The 21,525-nt window shown below is 49.6% G+C and overlaps 1 protein-coding gene across 2 annotated transcripts in view; it reads right to left on the bottom strand.

The window, feature by feature from the left end:
* Positions 1–21,000, bottom strand: part of CYP26B1 (cytochrome P450 family 26 subfamily B member 1) — a 31,683-nt gene extending 10,683 nt beyond the window's left edge. Inside the window, exons 1-2 of one of the 2 annotated variants that reach the window (XM_077814710.1) lie at positions 20,797–21,000; positions 16,484–16,708 (exon numbers count right to left, since the gene is read on the bottom strand). In XM_077814710.1, coding sequence (XP_077670836.1) covers positions 16,484–16,708; positions 20,797–21,000 — 429 coding nt within the window. The remainder of the gene's footprint in view (positions 1–16,483; positions 16,709–20,796) is intronic. The other variant, XM_077814711.1, reaches the window with a different exon arrangement.
* Between the last annotated feature and the right edge of the window lie 525 nt (positions 21,001–21,525).

Here is a 21,525-nt window from a genome sequence, read left to right as displayed (position 1 = left end):
GGACACCAGTGGACAGCAAGGATCCCATTGTGCTAGGTGCTGTGCAGACAAGCAGTAATACAAGATCCCTGCCTGAGAATGCTCACAATCTAAATAAGCAAGATGGCAACAGGTGGGAAGGAAAATGACTTCCCCAAAGTCACTGAGTAGGTCCGTGGCAGAGCCAGGAAGACAACCCAGTCCAGTGTCCAATTCCAGAGCTCGTGAAAGACCCTCCAACAATAACCCAGCGCATGGGCAACCCTACAACCACCAACTAGTATGCCGAGCCCCAGCGCTCACGAGTGACCCTACAATAACAAACCAGTGAGAGAGAGAGGAAAGTCTATGTCAACAGACAGTATTCTTCTAAACGCTGCGATTGAGTCAGCTCTGGAGTGGACGGACCCAGCCCCCCCTTCTGCTACAGGGCCTGTATGTTATGCGAGGACCCCAGCAATGCAAGGAATGTTCTCTGCTCTCTCCCCGCATCCCTTCCCCTCTGCTCTAATCCCAGTTGGCTAACTCTACAGCACACGCTTTCATTCTGACCCCCCCGCGCCATATCCCAGAGAGCATGGGTGGAAAAGCGCTGTTTGTTTACTTTTATTAACTCTCACCCACGCTGCCACGCTCCGGGCCTCCAGGAACCGAGAAAACAAAATCAAATCAAGCCCCCGTAGAGGGAAGCGCACGCCAAGGTAAAGGTCAGACGAGACGGCACAACCTCCTCCAGCTCATGCCGAGGAGATGAGAGGGCTTGCCGGGAGGGAGGGGCGGGTCCCCATTTTATCAAATTAAAAAAAGAAAAACCCCAGCCGAAGCCCCTCCAAGAACGTAACCTTTAAAGCTGTAAATGTGAGAATTTCCCCCGCAGTCAGCACTGGAAGGGAAAGGTAACATTTTCCTGGCCGTGACCCTGCATTGCTAATGCTCGGCGTCGCTTGCTGAAGTTTGTTTGGTGAAATAACACCCCTGGCCCTTTAAAGCCCGGCCCTGGAGACTCAACAATCGCTGGTTCATAAAGTGCTCCAGTCCCTACACGTACTGACCTTCACGCGGCGCGCTGGGCGACAGGAGGGGCTTTTCCCTAGCTCTGGGCGGGAGGAGCAAAGAAAGACATGAAAGAAGGGAAAGCAGGCTTTGTGGCTGTTAATAAAAAATATTATCCAGCCAAGAGTCGGCGGGGGAGGAGGAAAAGAAGAAGGGGGAGTGGGAGAAAGAGAGATGGGGGATGAGAAAGAGCCAAAAAGGGCAAGAGAAATGGACTGATCTTGTCCTGCTTTCTGGAGCACGGAGCCTGCCTGGCCCATGGCGCTTTGGCTTAGTCTATTTTTAAGCCCTGGAAAGAGACGTGTGTGGGTGGGTAAGACACATTTCTAAAAACCATAGCTAGTAAACCTGACAACACGGCAGCACTGCCAAGCCCAGCCGCCGAGCCCCCCCACGCCGAGATCCCCGAATGCCCAGGCTGCACCAAACAAAGACGAGGCCTCCCCCTGTTCATGCTCCAAGAGCCACCTGGGCCAGGGCAAGCAGGGAGGAGAAAGAAATAAACAAGCGTAGGCCGGTTCCAGTAGCTGGGAAAGAGACATTTCCCTGGTGGCCGTGACCGGGACATCGGGCTTTGATACGGCGCCAGGTGCAGAAATGTTGGCGGCGCTTAGTGATTGTTGGCACCCAGAGCCCAGGCGCTACTGCGCGGTGGAAGCCTCTGCCACCATCACACAGCAGGGGAAAGAAGGGTGTATTTCTGCCTGCCCTGCCTGGCAGCGCAGGCAAATTGCTAGAGCGGCCTCAGGAACCCCCAGACAGAAGAACCAGTGACGGGGCAGCCTGGCAGATACCAAAGGCTCAACCCCCCGTCTCCTTCTCTTGAAAGAAGCTAAAGTGATCTTGGCTCTTCATGATGTTGTGTTGAAGGAGAGTAGATTTGGTAAAGCAAGATATGGCCCAGCAGCATGGGCCTGGGCATCAGGAACTCCTGAACCCAAATCTCCAGCTATTGCATACAAGCAACTCCCCTAGAATCAGCCCCTGGGAGTTCTGATTCTGACACTGATGCTTTACGAGAGCTTGGACAAAACATATAACCTTCCCCATGCCTCAGTTTCCCCCATCTGAAACACGGGACTGATACGGCATTGAATGAGCTGGGGTTCAGGCTCCAGATTGGGACTCCGGAGACCTGGGTTCAAGTCCCTGCTCCACCACAGACTACTTGTGTGACCTTGGGCAAGTCACGTAAACTCTCTGTGCCTCAGTTCCCCATCTGTAAAACTGAGATAATGACACTTCCTTCCTTCCACCTTTTTCTCCTGTTCTGCCTGTTTAGATTTTAACCTCTTCAAAGCCGGGACTGTCTCTTACCCTGTCTCTGTGCAGCACCCAGCGCAATGGAACCCTGATCTCAGCTGGGGCCTCTAGTTGCTACTGGTGTGCAAGCAATAAAAAGCAACTGTGTGTGTGTTACTGCACACCACTGCCCTTTCCTGGGTGAAATCAGGGCTGTTGAGCTGTGTGCCACAGTCCCCTAACTGTGCCTGTGGATGCATGATTCTCCTGCAGGGAGCATGTGCTTTGGAGCAGGAGCGGCCGGTTCTACCCCTGGAGCCATCGTGAAGTAGCAAGTGATCGGGGTTGTGCAGCACGGTGGGAGGGTTAATGTCTCTTTGAAGGCGAAGAGTGCCATACAGAGTCCTCAGCACTGTTGCGGAAGACGTCTGTTTGTATAGCTTCCTCCATCCTACAGCAGCCAAAAGTACTTTTCAAACCCTAGCCCCTCCAGGGATCCCTTCTATTTTACCGCCATCGGCAGGCTGGCTACCAACCCGGAGCGACACGGCTGGGAGTCCTTCCCATGTTCCGTTGGTCCACGGCCTGTGTAACATAAGAGAGGGCGCAGCACAAAAACAAACTGCCTCCCCCCCCCAGACTCACTGGTAGCTTCGTTAGCCACCCTGGCAACCAGACCAACGGATTATAGAGGCAACTCTCTGCACACCTACAGGGCAGGTTCGAGGCACATTGGTAGGGTGGTGGATGAGGGAAGCTACCCCGACCACTGTCCAGGCCATATCTATTCTCTTGCACACCCAGACGCTCCCATCAGCTCGCTAAGCAACCAATATGCTAGGTGATCTCTCCAGTGCCCCAGTGATGGATGTCTGTATAAGAAGCAAGCTAGGTAGGTATAAAAAGCAAGCAAGCCTGGTGCAGGGGAGGGCACCCCCAGACCCGAAAGCACACTGGGCAATAGGGGAGGTGTGTATGCAGGAACATAGGAACAGCCAGACTGGCTCAGCCCTGAGGTCCATCTAGCCCAGTATCCCATCTCCGACAGTGGCCAGTGCCAGCTGCTTCAGAGGAAGGTAACCAGGCAAGAGGCAGCTGTGGGATCCTCTGCCCCCAGAGCACAGCCCCAGGCGCCTGGAGAAGGGGGACAGGTGTTGTCATTGAGCCCCAAGAGCTGCACAAATTCCTGGGGCTCTAAAAGCAATTTGTGCCAGGAAATGCAAAAAAATAAATAAAATAAAATACACCCCGCCTTCAAGCAAACACACTGCCTCCCATCACCTGCCAAAGAGCTAGGGAGAGTTAATCTAGGGATCCCTTCCCAACTCTGAGGAGAGGGTAGCTGGCTACTCTGACACTCAGAGAGTTGCTCCATTGTCAGAACTGGAAGCCCACCTCTGCTGCCTACCGCTCTCTTCTTACCTATGTCGCCTCTGTGTCCCAGCAGCTAGAGCCAGGCTAGACCCACTGAGTCTTGTCTAGCCCATCCTGCTGCCCGCCAGGGTTTGTTCCCTGTTACACAAGATGGCCCCTATCCAGCGCCTCCTAGCTCCCAGGAAGTTTGGCTGGCTGGCCCAGCCGCTCCCTAACTCAGGGTTTATCAGCATTCACTGGCACTGGGATTTGTCGTGGGCTCACCTCCAATGTGTTTAGACTCCGTATTTACACTTACGCCTCAAACAGCTCCTGCTTAGACCTCTGTAACCACCCTGGCTCCTTAAAATACTTCATCCTCGTCCCCACTCAAGCCTCTTCTCTCAAAACTAAATAATCCCACTGGCCAGTGTGTTCTTCTGTACATACCCCTCCCTGGCCTGGCCCTCCTTCCCGCTCACCCAGAATGCTCCAATGCAATGGAGCAGCTTCCCAGTTGCAAGGGGGATTCAGTCCCAACAGGTCTCTCCTTCACAAACGCATTCCTGCTTCTAGGCTAAAATCCCTGCGCCCTCTAGTGAACATTTGCCGAATAGCTCGGATCTTCTAGTCTAGGGAGTCAGGAGGGAAGGAAGGGAGGGAAGGTTAAAGCACAGAAGGGAAGAGGAAGCAAAGGAACCTCAATGTTCACTTTTCTCAGATGAATTAACAGCAAAAGCTTCCTGCCAGAAAGAGCTTATTAAGGTGCAGAATGGTCTCCCAAGGAAAGGGGAGAAACTCCCTTTGCAGAGTCATTTAAAGCTACACTAGACAGGCCCCCAAGGCATGCTCTGTAGGGAACAGTCCTACACTGCCAGGGGAAACCGGACTGGCTGACCTGATCTATAACATGCTATGGCTGATATGAGAGGCAGCTAATTCCAAATTCACCCAGGCCCTGCCCCATTCCACACCTAGGGTGACCAGATAGCAAGTGTGAAATATCAGGACAGGGGGTGGGGGGGTAAGAGGCTCCTATATAAGACAAAGTCCTGAATATCAGGACTGTCCCTATAAAATCAGGACCTCTGGTCACACTATCCCCACCTGGAATCCACACCTTAGTCAGGAGGTAAGTATTTCACTGGGTTTTAGACCCAGATTTATTCCCCTTCCTTGTGCTACACAGACCTGCTGTGATCCTTGTGGCTTGTTAGTCAATATAGCTGACAGCCAAGGCTACCGCTGACTCTGGAATCAGAGGGGATAGAAAAATGCATACTCCTCAAAGAAATTACTTAAGCCCCACACACGCATGCACCCGTTCGCCCACGGGTCAGAAAGAGAGGCCACCATCCAGAATGCGGATTAACCGACTCTGTCTGGAAACTTCCGAATACGCCTCTTCTTGCAACAAAGACAGGATATTTAAGGATTTACGGTTATCCTAAGGCAGAACATTCTTGCCCCGTGTCTCAGCTCCCTGGATCCACAGAGAGTTCCAGCTACGCGTGACAATGAGAGGTGCCTCTTCCCTGTCTGATGTGACCCCACCAGGCCTATTGCATTTCAGCTATTCCTTGAGGCACACCAGAGAGAAGCAGCAGCATCCCTTTATACGCCTTTGGCTCGTACCCACAGTGTTTTCATGGACAGTTACCTTGTTTGAAACAGGTTTGGTTTAAGGGGAGTTTAGTGCATGCACAGGTTCTTTTCAGGCCCTGAGAACGAAACCCTCCATTTATCCAGTGACAGTGCAGTTCTCACCACACTGCCCACTCCAATGTGCCTCAACCCTGGCCTCTCGGAACGGGTGAGGAGCTCAGTCTCCATGGCCCATTCAGTTCCTGACCTCGGCGATTGCTGACGCCGATGTCCAGCAGGAGCCAGATTGAGATCCGTTTCACGTCGGCCACTCAACAGTCATCTGGCAATCACAACAGACCTGTGTGGGACTCAAACCAGCAACAGCGTGGCAGTAGGTGGCTTCCTGATTTCACTACCACTAGACCCAGAGTTGCTCTCCTCCTGCGGAAGAGGAGGGAACAAAGACTGTTAATGAAAAGCCCCATAGGAAGAGGACTGGCCTCTTTGCACTTCGAGAACAGGTCTCTGGAACATGGCTCTCCCAGGAGTGGTGACTCAGTGCTCCCTAGGCATGACCTGCGTCCATCAGACTCGCCCCTGCAATGTTTGGAGCCGGTGCCAGCTAGGACAGGTTCGTATTCCCTGCCTCCCCTGAGTTGTTGGTCCAGTCCTAGAAAATGAATAAGCTGATGGCATGTTAACACAACACTCTCTGTTGAGCTCCAAAGGCTACTTTGGCTACAGTGGTTGTGTCTCAGCTACCCGCTGCTCTCAGCATGAGCCCAGGAAACACCAAACAGTTTCTAAACCTTGACACAAGAGGTTTATTCACCTCAGTCAAGGGCCAGACAAGTATTTGTTCCAACCCTGCCTTCCCAATTATAGCCACATTATAGCAGATGTCCTCCTTCCTCCAGAGCATCAGTTCTTGGCCACGGCTAGAGGCAGGATACCCGACTTGATGGCTCAATGACCTTGCAAATCTTACATACCAATATTTTCAGATCTGGCTGCCAGGCTCACGAGCAGGAGTGGTTATGGAACCGCAAGCTCAAATGGAAGGGAAAACAAAGTAAGATGCTGCCGGGCACTGAGCAGTCACAGGCAAGGCCGCCAAGCCAAAGGTGTTCAAAAGAAAAATACTTGAAAAATACTTTTTCAGCTGCTATTTTTACCCCTGGAAATGTACATAAATGGGCTTCTTCATTTCACACACACACACACACACACACAGAGCAAAGATAGGAGGCTGATCACTGCCTTTCCAAAAAGAAAAGGAGGACTTGTGCCACCTTAGAGACTAACACATTTATTTGAGCATAAGCTTTCGTGAGCTACAGCTCACTTGTGCTGTGCAAGAGATCATCATAAAGAGCCGCTGGTTGGAATATCATTGAACAAGACTGATGCCATGTGCCACATACCAGAATTGATGAGTAGCCTTTTAGAGAGGCCCTTCCCATCCCCCATTCCCATCTTCCTCAGTGGCATATTGTCATCAATTGGCAAATACATTATTGGAGGGATTTACAGCCTCTTGAGAGATCATTGGTAAGGTGGAAGCTAAGAATCTGAACTACATGGAGTTTGCTCATCAAAGCCCAGCATTCCCTGAGCCTGCCAGTGGGGTGTGTGATGCAGAAATTTCTCCCAGTGGAGGATGAGAGAGCAGTGAATCCGGTTGCAGTAGGGACCCCAAGTGACAAGGGTCAAAGCCAAAGAGGTTGCTGTCGGCCTCAAGGGACCATTACTGGAAGCTAGAGTTGGTTTGAAAATTTTTGAGAGAACAGTTTTCCATCGGAAAGTGCAGCGTCATCGGCACGGAAATGTTTTGCAGGAATGTGTAGGTTGTAATTAAATTTTTGGCCGGAAAAATTTTAAATGCACCATTCCAACTTTTCCTTGTTTCAATTCGTCTCCATTTATTTTGTTTCCGCTTTGATATCCTATTAAAATTAAAATTGTAATACTATACTAGAGCTATAAATTACAAATATATATAAATATTTTATATTGTAATATAACGTTTCAACACAACTGCCACAAAACAATTCAGCGTTAGCGGAACAAAATGTTTCGATAGTTTCAAGCTGAAAATTTTTCAGAATTTTCATTTCGTGGGAAATTTCGGGGGGAGGGTTGTTCCACTTTGGAAGGAAAACAAATTAATGGATATTTCCAATTTCCGATCAGCTGTCCTGAAAACCCACTGCTTCCTTGGTTCTGAAGGCTAAGGACTTGCTCCAAAGCCCATCCAAACCAATGGGAGTCTTTCCACTATTTCAGAGAACTGTCGATCAGGCCCTAACAACATAGGTCATTTTTTTCCAAGCGTCCGTCAGAAATGGGGACTGGCTGCCTTATGGGGATCAGGATACAAAGCCTGAAACCTACAAGTCAGCAGCGACCCAATGCTATTACCCATCCAAAGGGTTTTCATTCGCCTAGATGAGGGGAGCTCTCTCATCTCTGTCCAGTCCCTGTTTGTCATGCTTTACATCCCAACCTCCCCCGCAATCCTCCCACCTGGCTCAGTGACCATGGGAGACTGAAGTCTCCGGTGAAGCACATTACTAAGCCAGCATGTAGGGAGAAGTGCCCCTAACCCTGCCTGTGTTGTACCTGCTCTGTGGATAAATACAGGCCCCCAGGGCTGTCAATCCAGCCCCTTTCCCCAGCAAGATGTACAAATGCAGCTAGAGCACCAAGAAATCAAAGCCTTTCCCTAAGTCTGATAAGTCACAATATTACCAGGGCCCTAACCTCACTCAGCAACATGGGTTCTATTTTTATCCCCTTTTGAACCTTCAACATATATCCTTGGTGAAGTCAGTGACCCACACTGGTATGGGCCACCGGGTGATACAGCTGCAGGGACACCTGTGGCCGGAAAAGCTAAATTAGCTCATACACAGATCCCCAGTCAAGAGCTGCTGCTCAGCTAACAAGGAGCCCAGGGCCCCCCAGCCCAGATGGATCATTTGATTTTTTTTCCATGGTGAGTTTCCGAGACTCCAGGCTAGACTTGGAGTAGCAGAGAATCCCATTGAGTGTATTTGGGAAGGATAATAGCCAGGGTCTCTCTATCCATTGCCCTTGTAGTAGGTTAGGAGACTCCAACCCTGAGAAAATATCTGTTGTGTAATGCAATCTGGCCCGTTCTAAAAGACAGAATAAATGTGCTCTTATGAGCACCAGGCAGGGATGGATTAGCAGGATCCAAAGATGAGGGTGACTCCATCAGAGATGGGGACATCACCCCAGCCTGGACTTCAGCTTTGTTGTCTGAATCTTCAAGCAGGAGGGGAGAGTTCCCAAGAGCTACATCCAACACATCCCTGGCAATTATCATATTTATCCCGGTACACAGGTGCTAATGCTTAATCACGCTTCAATTTCCATCGATAATTAAGATTCCTTCATTCTTGGGAGTATTCCCTCGGCACTTTGCACAGGCGTAAAGAACAGTGCAAGGCAGCGGAGAATAATGCAACTAGAAGTAACCGCATGAAATTAAGAGCAGGAAAATGGAAGCAGAATCACAAGAAAAACTTCCTGACAGCAAGATTCCTTAGACTGGAAGAGCACTCTTCCAGTCTAAGTGAGGAGTGGGATAACACAACCTAAATAGAGTCGGTAGTTGAGAAACTTAGAAGTGGAGGATGGATTAGATGACTTAAAGTTCCTACCCAATCTCTGTGATTTGTACATGGCATTCTATACTCCCTGTCCTGCTTTGCTGCTGTACACTGTTGAACCACTGCCATGTTGCACCCTAGAGATGGTTGTGTTTCCAGGATAGGCAAAGAGCATTTGGGGTAAAGCACTACCTTAAATTTCTAGATGTCTCAGAGGATTTCTGGCATCTTTGGATAATAGTAATAATACCCAGCTCTCGTATAGCGCTTTTCATAAGCAGATCTCAAAGCGCTTTACAAAGGAGATCAGAATCCTCATTCCCATTTTACAGATGGGGAAATGGAGGAACAGAGAAGGAAAGTCAACTGCCCAAGCTGGTTAAACTGGGCTCTAGTGGAAGGTGGAGGAACGCAAGGTGGCCTGCTTAAAGAGGCCTGTGCTCCCAGGATATCTGTACGATTGCTGGCGTATGACCAAAGGGATTGCACTCCAAAGCATCCTTAAAGCTTGCAAGACATATGAAAATGCAAAAAAGGCAGCATCCACACTGGTGTTTTTTGTGAAAGCCACTGGAGTTACCCTGGATTTTCTCTGAGAGTCAGATCCGGTCTAAACTCAGGGAGCCAGCCTCAGTGACAATCTCTCAGTCGGGACATGATCCTGCACCCTTTGAAGTCAATGGGAGCCTTTCCACTGCCTCCAATGGGCTTTGCATCAGGCCCTTTGCATGTGAACTAAAACTCATTGGGCCAGATCCCCTAATGGTGCAAAGTGGCATGGCTCCACGGCTGTACCAGCTGAAAAGTCAATGGAGTCATGCTGATTCACGCCAGCTGAGGATCTGGCCCCATTGGCTCAGGACGGAGGGGATGGTTTCCTTTCCGCCGTATAATTTATACTCCACGGCAACAAGGACGAAAGGGTTCAATGGAAACGTAAAATATTTTAAGAACTTGGATCAGGGCTTTCATGATGGGAAAAGGTACCTTCCCACCCCCCTCCCTTTGCCCCTTCCCACAGCAGCTGGTTTGTATTTGGTTGTAAATTTATGGCCCCTTTTGTGTTCTTAATCCTCTCGCAAACTATATTAAAGCCTCAGACCTTTCTGCTTGGTGCTAATAAGCTCAACACTTGTATGCCTTCGAGGCAGAACATTAACTATGGTGTGTTAACGAATGCTGTAGTTTTGGACACCGGAGCAGTGAGACAAAGCAGGCCACTTGTTATGCCACAGTTTGCTTCCTCCAGAACTCCCAGGGTCCAGGACTTCTACCCATCTTGGGGTGAGGGGGTGGGGTTTGAGCCAGCTCTGTCTGTTTTTAGGACTGCCATGCTGGAACAGACCAAGAGTCTGTCTAAACTAGGATCCTGTTATCAATACTGAATGTTTCAGAAGAAGGTGTTACCCTTCACCCCATAATGCACCTATTTATACAATACTACCCCATGCAAGAGAAAATTCCTTCCTGACCCCAATTGGATGACCTCTCTATGCCCTGAAGCATAAGAGCTGAGAGCCTTTGCAATTTCTTTTTTTTTTTTTTTTTTTTTTGCGAGCTAAGTTGGGCTGCAGAGACTATTATTATTCATAGAAGCATGTGATTCATGTTACTTAAATTTCCTTATTGGTCATTCACATTTTAGAAAACACAAACCCATTTCCTCTAAACCCCACCACAGAGCAGATTTTTCTACTCATCTCTTACAGGTAAATATGGATTTGAGGTCATGTCCTCCCAGGACCCAAATCCTTTGCCAACCCTAAAATGCATAGGGCCCGATTCTGCTTTAGCATACGCTGGTATAAAACCAGAGCAACTGCATTCACTTCAGTGGAGTTGTCCGAGTGTAAATGAGAATAGAATTCAGTCTATAATATTTAAATATATAAACAGTGCCCTCTCTCTATGGCATGTAGGACACAGTATTCAGTTCTGAGTGGTTAGGAACCAGAGAGGTGCCAATACATTAAGGGGAACTGAGTGAAGTGTAACAAAAATGAACAAGGGGCTGAAAGGATTTATTAGAAGCCTCAAAATAGAGTGAATGTGAGCAGTGAGGATGACCAAGCCTGGGGTATGACATCAGTCTGACAAGCACTTCAGAGACTGAATTGGGGTAACACCAAAGAGAGAGAAGAATTGTTTAGGGTGATCTAAGAAGGGATAGCCCCGGGGGTAAGACTGAGCAAAGGAAAAATAATAAACTAAATATCCAGCAGACATGTGTGGAACTGTTCAGTGGCAAGAACTCCTATCAACCGAGGCACTGAGAAGCTGATTTTAAAAAGTGATCAGCATCCGGGATTTCGGTGGGAGAGACAGATGCTCAGCCACTATGAAAAATCCGGTCCTTAAACAAATGTGCTGTAGTGCAGGGCACAATCCTGTACTGGCAAAGGGATGGAAGAACGGAACCCAGAGCAGCGTGTCTTTGCCTACTATGGAGACAGCATATGATTTCGGGAAAGGGGTGTCTCATGCTTAGACTGTCAGCGATTTAGAGCAGGGGCTGTTCTTTTGTTCTGGGTTTGTCCAGTGCCTAGCACAATGGGGCCCTGGTCCATGACGGGCTCTGAGAAGCTATGATAATACAAAAACAACAACATTACAACAGCATCCCCTAGCCGGGAGAACTAGCTCCTGTATTTGTGACAGCTGCCCCACTGGAGTGTTTTCTGTGCCTGATCACACACCCTAGCAGGTGTGAGCCTCGGCTACAGTAGCTATTTTTCATTCTCATGTGCTCAGTTTGAAGTGGCATACTGTATATTTACAAGCTCCCTCCACGTGGGTGCCTGGGGTTGGTGCTAGTTTGCTGCATAAGCCCAAAGCTGGAAATGATTTTAGCTGGGGATTAGTCCTGCTTTGAGCAGGGGCTTGGACTAGACGACCTCCTGAGGTCCCTTCCAACCCTGATATTCTACGATTCTATGAAAGCCAGCTAGCATTCTTCTCTGACTTCAGTGCAAACCCTGTGATCCAACAGCAGTAACAACCGCTAGGTACATATTGATCTGGGGCCCCCAGGGCTTGCAAATGTTCTTATCCCTCAGTTTCATCTTGGGCCAAGGGTGAAGCCACCTTTGCTGATATCAGCCATAAACAGATGTGACTGCTGAAGTGTGCGGTCCCACCAAGGACACTGCACACAGCTCCTTTCTCACCTTTCCACCCCAGCCCCTGAGCTGCTTGGTTCTGCTTCTTTAGCCACAGATGCACACTCCAATAAAGACTGATAAGTGAATTTCCCAAAGGCGAGCTTTCTCCAGTTTATATTCACTTGGACAACCTCATGCAGAGGAGTCTTAATTAATGGGGGAGGGGAAGGCCGTGAGCTGCCATAGCTACAGACTTTTTAATATGGCGTAATAAGAATACTTTGTTCTTCTTTAGCACCTTTCATCCCAGGATCTCAAAGCCCTCTACAAATGTTAAGAGATTAAAGCCTCAAGCACAGAGAAGTCAAGTGATTTGTTCAAGATCACAGGCTGTGGCAGGGCTGGGAAGAGAACCTGATCCAAGAGTCCATGGCAAAGCTCAGAACAGAAGTACCTAATCGACCTAGCTCCCAGATCCTGTTTCTAACCCCTACTTCCCAGTAGCTCTGCTTCACCTAAAACATTCTCATTGCTTGAGACATTATGACCTGGAATGGACAAAGCACAGGAGAGGAATACTGCAGAGAACAATCATCCTTCATTTGGCACTCCACTGGGGATAGACTAGATGATGTAACACATCATCTTCTGTCGATAAGGCACCGGAGAAACCCTGCCACATGGCCTAGATTGTTAAAGTTGTCCTAAGTGTATGGCTTCCACTTCCTCATAAGCCCTGAAGCACATTCTTGCTAACATTCCCTTCAACCCCAATAGCAGGATGAGAAGAGTTAAAAAATAATAATAATAATTGCAAAACAAATAGCAGCTTCGGAGCAAGACTGCTTTATCCAAAAGAAACCTGAGACTACCGTCTCTGGCAGGGCACCTGGCCTGATAGGACCTTGGGCTGGTCATCATCTTGTCTTCTCCAGCCAGAGTACAGAGATACAACCAAGAACAAAGTGATCTTTGTTTTCTTCTTATTTGAAACATGTTTGTCTGATCTCCAAGGGAGTAACTTACTTGGAACTGCCTCCCATCCAGGGCAAGGACATCCTTGTGTGCATGGAAAAATATTATTCAAGTGACTGCCAGGTAAATAGTTACACTGATGCAGGGAAATCACTTGGGCACACACCTAAGGTCGTGAAACACACCAGATGCTGACAATCAAGAAAACAATAATTAAGAGGAAAGCAGACTAGGGAAGGCAAGGGAACCCGACTAAACTTTTTCAAAGGAAACTGATCCAGCAAGCTTAATCTATTGGTACAATAGTGGATGTTGCTGAAAGAGAAAGCTTAACAGTCACCACAAGAAAATACCTCATTAAAAAATGGTTAGCATTTAAAAATGTCTCTCATTCTCCCTTCTCCCTCGCCCCCATTCCCCAGGCCCCTAATCCTTGAAGGTAGCTTGTTTTTATTTATGATGTCAGCCAGAATTCAAATGGAAAGTAGGCGTAGACTAGCTCAGGAAACAGTGTATAGGGTTCGGATGACACCAAAATCTTATTTGATTTCAGCTCTGCTCAAGTCAAAATCTTGTGAGAATATTTGGTGTCATGAGGTTCTGGCCACATCCTAATTGGAAAATAGGCCCCCAAGTTTTGGATCAGATGTGGAACCAAACCATGGGGGCTGGGGAATTTGGATCTTAACATGCCGTCCCTTCCCACACTCACAAAACTTGGCCTGCATCTAGGGGATGTTGTTCCCCCTCGGTAAAAATAAAGTAACTGGTTTAATGTGTCGAGAGAGAGAGAAAAAAGGCATAGGATGGAAAACTCCCCTTGTGAAATGCTTATCATTCAAGTTCTGATGTCAGCGCCTCAGTGTTCAGTTGAGGTACAAATCATTAGTAAACCTGAAGGGCTCTATAGGCAGGTGCAAAGACCTTTTAAGTGTATTCCCTTTCCATTACCTCATTCCCATAACCTACTCTCTTCCCCGACCCCTCTATAATTTTTCCTGAGGTCTAAACTTCATGGTTTTATTAAAGCTTCCGCCTACTGAGATTTCAGCCAAAGGTCCTCACGCCCTCCTTGTTTGCAATAAAGAAGAAACAAAAAAATATTTAGACAGACCTTCACGTAATTGTTTGACTCTGCCCCCTTCCTCAATAGGAAACTTGAGAGAGCTGAAATTGCAGGCTTCAGCACAGCTCGGTTTCCTTCCTGCAGCCGTCCCAAAGTTAGCTTCGCTTTTTTCAGCATTGTATAACCAGGCCTCCTCTCCTCTCCCTCAAACATCCCAAGTGACGCCCCCATCCTAGAGGGAGCAGGGTCATCTCTTTTTGTGTGCAGTATCACACCCACATCCTGATACTACAATGGGGCGCATTGCTATGTACAAAAAAAAAATAAAATAACCCACAACAAATCAAATTTGCAAACTGGAATCAGATATAATGAATTCTACTCAACTCTGTGTAGGTTCTTATACTGTGCTCATCACCGGAGTGTCCGAGCATCTTCCAGTAGTGCATTAAGAGATGGGACTAACATCTCTCATCTTCTCCCCAGTGGGGAAAGCGTGCAGAGAAGAGTATTTTGTTTTGGTAGGGTTCCCCCACACACACACCTTTGTGTTTATGTTAGAGAAGGCAAGGTCAATAAACCATTATGGGTCTTCAGTATGCAACAGTATCCAATACTGGGGTCCATTCAGCATGCAGCACTATTGTGAGATAACGGTTATAGTCTTATATATTTTGTCTCTCATTCTACTGTCCAAATGAAAGAAAGGTCAGAAAAAGCCTATTTTGCGGTGAGAATCAAAGGATACGAGGGGGATCCAACTGCCCCTCTGTAATCTATGCAATCCACAGTACAAATCTGCATTACCTTGAGATCAGGCCACCATCTCCTGCTAATGCAGTGTCTTACGGACCTGAATGCCAGTGTTTGTCTGCTAACGCCCAGATCTTGCCATGAGCTCTGTGTAGAATTTCCGCCTGGGAGCAGAAATTCTGCCTGCAAGGAACGCACAGCAGGATTGGTGCCTGGGACTGTAAACTCTAGGGTGGAGCAAATGCTGTGACCCTAATCTCGGTTATTCCAGGGTAATTCTCCTGAAGGCAATGGTTCCCTACAGTGTATACTCTAATAATTACCCTTTCCTCCATGCTTAGATCAGGTGTATTATTATGAGAGAGCTGTTGGCATGCTGGGCTACACATAGGTCGCAGAGGAAGACAGAGGGACAGGTTCTGCTCCCAGGTTACCCTGGTGGTCGGTCTGGGAATCAGAATCTGAAGTCAGTCCGACAGCATCTGATTTCAACCCTTCCTAACTGAGATCAGGACCTAGCCCTAGGAGGCCTCCTGCCTTCAGTGCAATGCCCGGCATGCTGATGAAGCTCTATAACAAAAGAGAGAGCTCAGCACAGGTGAAAGCCAGAGACTGCTGGAAACACCCTGTAAGGAACCAGTGGGTGCTGGCTGGAGACAGCTTCTCTGACTCCTGGCTTCGGGACGGGGCAGCACCGTCCTGCGCCTTTGAAATAACAACGTCACTGATCACTAATGAGGCTGTTTCTCCCCTCTCATTCACAGGGACAGGGACAGCCTCCCCCGCCCACCTCTCTCCCCATGGCACAGCCCTGGCGTTGCCCTTTTAAGAGGGGAGCTGATGGACAGAAGTGGATCGGTTTTCAGGTTACAGCGGTTCACGTCACACGTGCCACCGGCTGCAATTGGGGAAGGGGAGCCCCAGGAAGGGGGGTGGGATGTGCCGCTCTGTGTCCTCCCCAGTCTCTCTCTCCTCTCCTCCTCCCCCCCCCCCACCGCCCAACAGACCCATAGTAAGTCCACGAATAAATCCAGAAGCGCTGACGATCCCGAATCTCCTCTCCGCGCTCCCCAGCCCGCGCTCCGCCTCAGAAAGAAGCGGGGGCTGCAGGAGTCCCGCCCTGGGCTGAGCTCGACCAGCATCGCCCTCCTAGCAGTCGAGCTTGGAGCTCGGCCGGGCGGGCCCTGGTTTGCTGAGCCCCTCGGAGATCGCCCTTCTCCTGGCGGGGATGCAGAGCTGCGGGGAAGCCCGGACCAGCCGGCTGCCAGCCCTGTCCTCCCACCACCACCACCACCACCTCCCCCCGGGCCCACTCACATCTCTCCATCGCCCTTTTAAATTCCTCAAAGGACTCGCGGGCCAGCCGGCAGCGTTCGGAATTTCGAACGCTCACCCTGCCGCGTTCCATTATCCGAACGCTGCGACTCTGCTGGGGCACCCACGTGCGGGGGGGGACCCAGGGTCACAAGTTTGCTGCCCCGCCCCACCCCACCCCGGAGCTGGGGGAGGGCAGTGCCCGTGCCCCCCTCTCCCCCTGCTGAGGCGGAGCAGGGACCCAGCTACCGGGGGAGCTCTGGGACAGGAGCCCACTCGCCTGGCTGGAGCACCCCGGGGTTTGAGGGTGGAGGAGGCACTAAACTCGCTGCCCCCTTGCAGCCGGGAGTGGGGGGCAACCTAGTCTTTCCCCCCTCCTGCCCCCCGCTGCTCCGTGTGAGTGTGGGTTGAGGGCCTCTTACCTTTCTCTTGTGCCGGTGGATGTCCCCGATGGAGTTGGCCACCGTGTTGGGTCCTAGGAGCATCCTGGTGCTCCGGGGCCACTCCGTGCTCACCAGGTGGTGCTCTCCCATCAGGATCTTCCGCACGTTCTCGGCGCCGGTCACCCGGATTAAGGGGCGTCCCAGCAAGTGAGTCTTAAAGACATTGCCATATTTCTCCCTCCTGGACGACTGGAAGCAGGAACCCTAGGACAGACACACGGACACTGAGCCTGAGGAGAGAGAATCCCTTATGGGCCCCGAACAGGCACCGACTTTGATCCCTAAAGACAGACACCTTTATTGAGATCTCTGCGACTTTTGTTTAAAGCCAAATGTCAGTAAAGGGATGGGAGGGTCCTCTCTCTTCTCACCGCTTGTCCCCACTTCCCTCGGGCTAGCCCGGCTCCAGCTTGAGGTGGCAGACGGGGAATGCCCTACAAGGAGCTCCTTGGGATTTCCCAGCGCTCGGATGCGGAGGGGCGGGGGGTCGTGCGATGTACTGGCTTTTCCAATGTTAGGGCCCAGCCAGGAAAATGTATCCCTGTCAAAAGCTCTCTCTCTCTGTTTAAAGATCCGGGAAAATATTGTGGGGGCAAACAGATTATGGGCCTGCAGAGGCACCCCCCCCCGTGACCTTTGATTCACCCCCAAGGGGAGGGGGAAGGCTCCTTTAACCCCAGTCAAAGGAACTTCTTCCAAGACCATCCATGTACTTTGCAGCCCCTCAAGAACTGCCGGCTATTAAAACCAGAATGGCCACTAGCCAGTGGCTAACAACAGAGGGGATCCCACAAGCCCCCTCCCTTTGGATTTATTGTGAACGCATTGAAAAGCAGTTTAAAAGAGAGAAGAAGAAGAAGAAACCTCCCGGAGTTGCACCGCCTAACAAGGAGGAATGCAAAGACAAGCACACACGGGCTGCTGCGCAGGGAGAGACAAATCACTGGACGGAGGCCAAGCAGGTCTTGGGCGCGGTCTGGGGAGAAGTTTGGGGAAAGAAGGTGGACTTGGGGGAGGGGGCTCCCTTTTCTGGGGCGTCAGACGCGACCGAGGTCCTCGATGTGTGCGGGAGGTCAGCGAGGAGAGACGTCACCCTGTAGCGGGAGGCGATGGGTCAGCGATGCGGGAACGTGATGGTTTGGACGGGGGTAACTGGGATGGGTTGAGTCATGTGAAACCAGCAGGGCGTGTGGTTCTGTCCCAGCAAGACTCGGGGCCAGTGTGGCTGGATTGGCCATTAAGGTGCATGGAACCAGTGCTAGTAAAATGATCTCGATCTACGGGGCTGTTGGGACATACCGGAGGGGGGAGGTGGGGGCTATAGACTGAGGCAGCCCGGGGGAATGAACAAATCTAGCCCCGGCTTTACAGAGCTGCGAGAAATCAAGTGCCCTTAAACCTACCAGGCTGGACTACCAGGGGTGGTGCCGGGCTCCCATGAAGCTTGGACGAAGAGGTCGTGTTTGTCACCTTGATAAACTCAAGCTCCCTGGATAATCAGGCTAATTTGGAGAGCTCTCCTGTTGTCCGCACCCCGTAATTGACGGGAGTGCTGGACCCTGGGCGCTGTATTCTCTGCCTGGCGCCCTAATGAAGTTAGGGAGTCCTCCTATTACCGGCTGTATAATCTTATCCACTACCTCCCGACAAGAAACGTGCTGAGATCTTGGCGTCCCGTTCCTACCCCCTTGTCCTGAATGCACAGACTTTACTTAAAGTACCCTGAGAGCGAACAGCACGAACACTGGTTGTAAGTTGCTAGGTCCTTGCCAAGACAGGTAGATCTGTTTCGTGCTACTCTTCTCTGTCTGCCAGGGTGAATTAATTACCAAGTCTTCCAATTAGGGCCGATTTAATGGACCAAGGATGTATCCCATAAAGAACAATTCATCCAGGAAACCAAAATAACTGACTGCCCCCTTCCTTGCTTTGCTGCTCCAGACACATTTTAGTTGCATAAGATACCAACGTTTTAAAACTTTTCATGAAATCTGAATTACTTTAAAGGGTGTAATTGTCTTGGGCTAAGTCCGTCTGCAGATTCTGGAGTTTTAATAACTTTCCCACATGCGCGGAGGCTCTTCTGTCGTAGAAAAGGGGCAGGAGTCGTCCGACACAAGGCGGCCAAAAACAAATTGCCCTCCCCCTCCCCCCCCAAAAAAAATTCAGAACGCTTGTGAGAAACTTTCTACCAAGTTTGCAAAAGGAGCTTCCCCTTTAAATACAATCGCTTGGAAGAGAAAGTTGCGATCTGCGCTTCACCATTGTAGCTACACAACCTGAAGTGATGTTTGTGTGTGTGTGGGGGGGGTGTTTATTTTTAAACAAAAGCGCGGTTGTGAATTTTCGATGTTTCAGGTGACCCTGTTTCTTGATCTGCGTAAATATAATTAAAGTGCTTTTTGTGGCATTAATAAAGAGTTATTTGTACAACATTTCCACTGCAACACAAAGGCTGCCTTTATGTGGCAGGAGTTTCGAGCCGAGTCCAATTTATACAACATTTTGTATTTTTAGCCCTGGACTCTGTTTGGATGGAGCCTGTGGAAAGGGAGAACCCTTTTCTGGTCCCCCTGTAAAAATCTGATAAATTTCTTTAAAAAATAAAGCACCATTGAGAGCGTGCGGTTAACTCTTTAGCGGCTGCCAGAAGGCTGGAGCTCTCCTCTTTTACAAGGCTGGGGTGGAAAGAGAGGGTCTCTGGCTGGGTGCTGCCGGAGTGTGTTATGGCTAGAAGTGGTGGGGTCCGAGGGGGAGGGAAAGGTGCGACCGGCATGCACGCGCGCCCGCCCGGTGCATTGGATGTGTTGCGAGCACCGAATTGTGCGAGGGGAGGAATCCGCTCAGAAACCAAGAACGTGTAAACCGGTGTAGCCGCCTCTTCCCCAAACAACCAATGAAATCTGCCCTCTGCTCGTTAGAGCATCCTTGAAATAATACATTTGCTAATTCCAGACGGGTTCCCTCCTAAGCCAGTCGAAATCTATTTAAGCGGAGGAGTGAATGAAAGCGACAGATTTGTGCCTCGACCGGCCTGGATATTGAATTTAGGGGGTCTGTAGGCTTCAAAGCGCTCGTTATTGACAACAGATTGTCGTGTGTTTTCACGGGGTATTGGGGATTGTTCCTTAATAACCAGCTACACTTCATCAGTGCTGCTAAAAGTTAGTTCTTGGACCAGCACACACGTCACCCAGGGGGTGACTTTATCCCAGGTCTTTCGGTCTAGGGGTGGTCACATTCCACAAAACGCTGTTCAGCGTTTAACAAGGCTAATCCCGGGTTAATCTAACGATTACCTGCAAAGGCTTCCCACTTCAGCGGGTCCCAGTGCTACTGTTTATACAGCTAATCTATGGCAACAACTGCAAACACGGGTACAGACGAAAGCATCCGATGAAGGGAGCTGTAGCTCACGAAAGCTTGTGCTCAAATAAATGTGTGAGGCTCTCAGGTGCCACGAGTCCTCCTGTTCTTTTGGCGGATACAGACTAACCCGGCTGCTCCTCTGAAACCTGCAAACCAGAATCACTTCCCTTCTATGGCTCCTGAATCGACAGTCTTTCAAACAAGCCGCCCCGCTGCCCGTGGGTGCCACAAATACTCCTTTTCCTCTTTCAGAAATTAGCTGGTTTTACCTGGCGGACTAATGTAAAGCTGTCCTAGCCTTAAAGGGGCTATGCACCCACTTGGCTCATTTTCACTCCCAGGCTGGTTTGCAAGGGCATTCTAAGAGGTACCCATCGGGGCAGAACCGTGCCTACATGGTGACCCCTGCCCCTGCCGATGATGGGACCCGCAACATTACAGCAGTGAAAACAGCATCGTCCTGAAGTCTTAAAAGTTCACAGTTCACCTCGCCATCTGCTTGGGCGGAGGGGATCATTTGTGAAGGAGACACGCTTTTTTTTTTAGTGGCCAATAAAACACCGTTTCAACGGTCCAGATTGTTTGCCTCCTCCAGCAGCAAATGGTCCCGATTCTTAAATGCACGATTCTATTTAAACGAATGCAATTCCTGTATGAGACCTGCCTCAAACCGACCTGAGATTTGAGGAGGAAAGCCTAGAAAACACTCAGCAGCTCAACGCAATCCGCTTGCCATGGACATAAAATGTTGCAAATCGATAGGCTTCCATCTCTGCTTTGAAAACGACCCCCCCCCCGCCCCGTCACAGAATAAAAATGCCTCTGAAATCTGCCCCCTGCTCCTGCGAGAAGGCATGATGCAATCCCACCGGTGCAAACCAACTGTCCCAGACCACCTTAAATGAAGGAAGGGGAATCCTTACCTGTAGCAGCCAGTGGAACGTTTCTCCGATTAAGGGGAATCCCATAGACCCTTTAGGGATCGGTAACTTGCAGCTTTTGTCCCGAGTGGCTGCCCAGCGCAGCTGCCACAGCTGTTGGGACACTGCCAAGAGCAGAGTCAATGATACCAGGCATGCAGCAAGGGTAGCCAGCGCAGAAACCAGATCAAAACTTTCGAAAAGCATATTTGGAAGGAGGAGGAGGAGGAGGGAGGGGGGGAAAAACAACCCAAACCCTCTGAAATGCACCGCACACAGGCACCAAAAAAAGGCAAATAAAAAGTCACCCACTGTAGCGCTTCATAGAAGGTGAGCTCAGAGCAGGGAAGGGGGAGGAGATCAGAATTTGGGGGGTGGGGTAGGGAGGTGTCTGGTTCTCTTCCCCCCACCACCAGCAGCAAAATAAGATTCCCCTCTCTGAAAACTTTTAAAGTCAACTTTTACAGAGCATACAGCCAAAAAGAAAAAAACAACCCACAAACTCTGAGTGTGCAATCAAATTAAAAAGAAAGAAGAAGAAAGAAGAAGAAGAAAAAACCCTATGCAAATGCTATAGGTCTCTTTGCTGCCAGTGCAAGCCAGAAAAATATAGCATCTATCTAGATCGTGAAATAATTCAGCAAAGATCTGGAGAGATGGAGCAGGAATTAAATATATATATATATATAAATATATATATATAAATAAATAGAGAGAGCGAGTTATATAGCT

This window comes from Eretmochelys imbricata, chromosome 4 (assembly GCF_965152235.1).
Source record: "Eretmochelys imbricata isolate rEreImb1 chromosome 4, rEreImb1.hap1, whole genome shotgun sequence".
Taxonomy (NCBI): Eukaryota; Metazoa; Chordata; order Testudines; family Cheloniidae; genus Eretmochelys; species Eretmochelys imbricata.
Note: the sequence above shows the minus strand (reverse complement) of the source record. Positions and strands in the feature narration are given on the sequence as shown.